The 1,485-nt window shown below is 47.5% G+C and overlaps 1 protein-coding gene across 1 annotated transcript; it reads right to left on the bottom strand.

Moving 5' to 3' along the window:
• Window positions 1-202: 202 nt before the first annotated feature.
• LOC141632904 (uncharacterized) lies at window positions 203-733 on the bottom strand. Its single transcript, XM_074445407.1, has one exon. It carries the CDS (start codon window positions 731-733, stop codon window positions 203-205), a length of 531 nt encoding a protein of 176 aa, XP_074301508.1.
• Between the last annotated feature and the right edge of the window lie 752 nt (window positions 734-1,485).

Raw genomic sequence — 1,485 nt, 5'->3', positions numbered from 1 at the left:
TCGATAATAAAATACGGGGTATTACTGTCTTCCCCCCTTAAAATGAACTTCGTCCCGAAGTTCGCTCCCATACCAAACATGTCATACGAAAATATAAAGACATCCCGTATAACTAACACAGTCAAACACACAACTAGGCTACACAAACACGAAATGTTACATTCTACCCTCCTAAAAAGAAAGTTACGTCCCGTAACTTACCTCAAGTGAACAGATGTGGATAACTCTCTCTCATTGCGGCCTCGGTTTCCCAGGTAGCCTCCTCTGCCTTATGATTAGTCCCCAACACCTTCACTAAAGCAGTCTCTCCGTGTCTGGTCTTTCTAACCTTCCTGTCCAAAATCTCCTTAGGCGTCTCGATGTAGGTCAACTGCTCATCCACCTCGACCACGTCATGGCTCAAAATGTGCGAAGGGTCACTCAAATATCTCCTCAACTGAGAAACATGGAAGACATTATGTACCCTGGCTAAAGCTGGTGGCAGAGCTAGCCGGTATGCCACCTCTCCAACTCTATCCAAAATCTCATATGGCCCAATAAACTTCTGGCACAACTTTCCCCGTTTCCCGAACCTCATCACTCCCTTCATCGGAGACACTCTAAGAATTACTTTCTCTCCCACCTGGAAGGAAACGTCGCTTCTCCTAGCGTCAGCATAGCTCTTCTGCCGGTCCTGGGCAACCCTCATCTTCTGTCGAATGATCCGCACCTGCTCAACCATCGCCTGAATCATCTCTGGTCCCAAAACTACCGCATCAGCTCGATCATCCCAACACACAGGACTCCTACACTTTCTGCCATATAGAGCCTCAAATGGAGCCATCCCAATACTAGCGTGGTAACTGTTGTTGTATGAAAACTCAATCAACCCCATTCTGTCCTCCCAAGACCCGCCGAACTCCAAAACACAAGCCCTCAACATGTCCTCGAGTGTCTGAATAGTCCTCTCTCTCTGACCATCTGTAGCTGGATGAAAGGCGGTGCTCATCTTTAACTGAGTACCCATTAGTGATCGTAACTCTGCCCGCAGAATTTGGATAGAAACTGGAGTCTCTATCGGAAATGATGTCCTTGGGTACACCATGCAACTTCACCACATACCGAACATAAGCTTTGGCCAACTCGGCCTTTACTCCAAGTATCCTTCATGGGGATAAAGTGAGCCGACTTGGTTAGCCTATCCACGATCACCCAAATCATATTGTTACCTTTCTGAGTTCGAGGCAACCCCACAATGAAATCCATAGAAATGCTCTCCCACTTCCACTCCGGCACATCTAATGGTTAAACCTTCCCTTGCGGTCTCTTATGTTCACCCTTCACTCTCTGGCACGTCAAGCATCGAGCTACGAACTCAGCAACTTCCCTCTTCATATTCGGCCACCAAAAGGTCTTCTCGAGGTCCTTGTACAACTTATCTCCCCCAGGATGAACCGAGTATGGTGTAGCATGTGCCTCAGTAAGAATATTCCTCTTCAGCTCCTC

This window comes from Silene latifolia, chromosome Y (assembly GCF_048544455.1).
Source record: "Silene latifolia isolate original U9 population chromosome Y, ASM4854445v1, whole genome shotgun sequence".
In the NCBI taxonomy this organism is placed as follows: domain Eukaryota; kingdom Viridiplantae; phylum Streptophyta; class Magnoliopsida; order Caryophyllales; family Caryophyllaceae; genus Silene; species Silene latifolia.
Note: the sequence above shows the minus strand (reverse complement) of the source record. Positions and strands in the feature narration are given on the sequence as shown.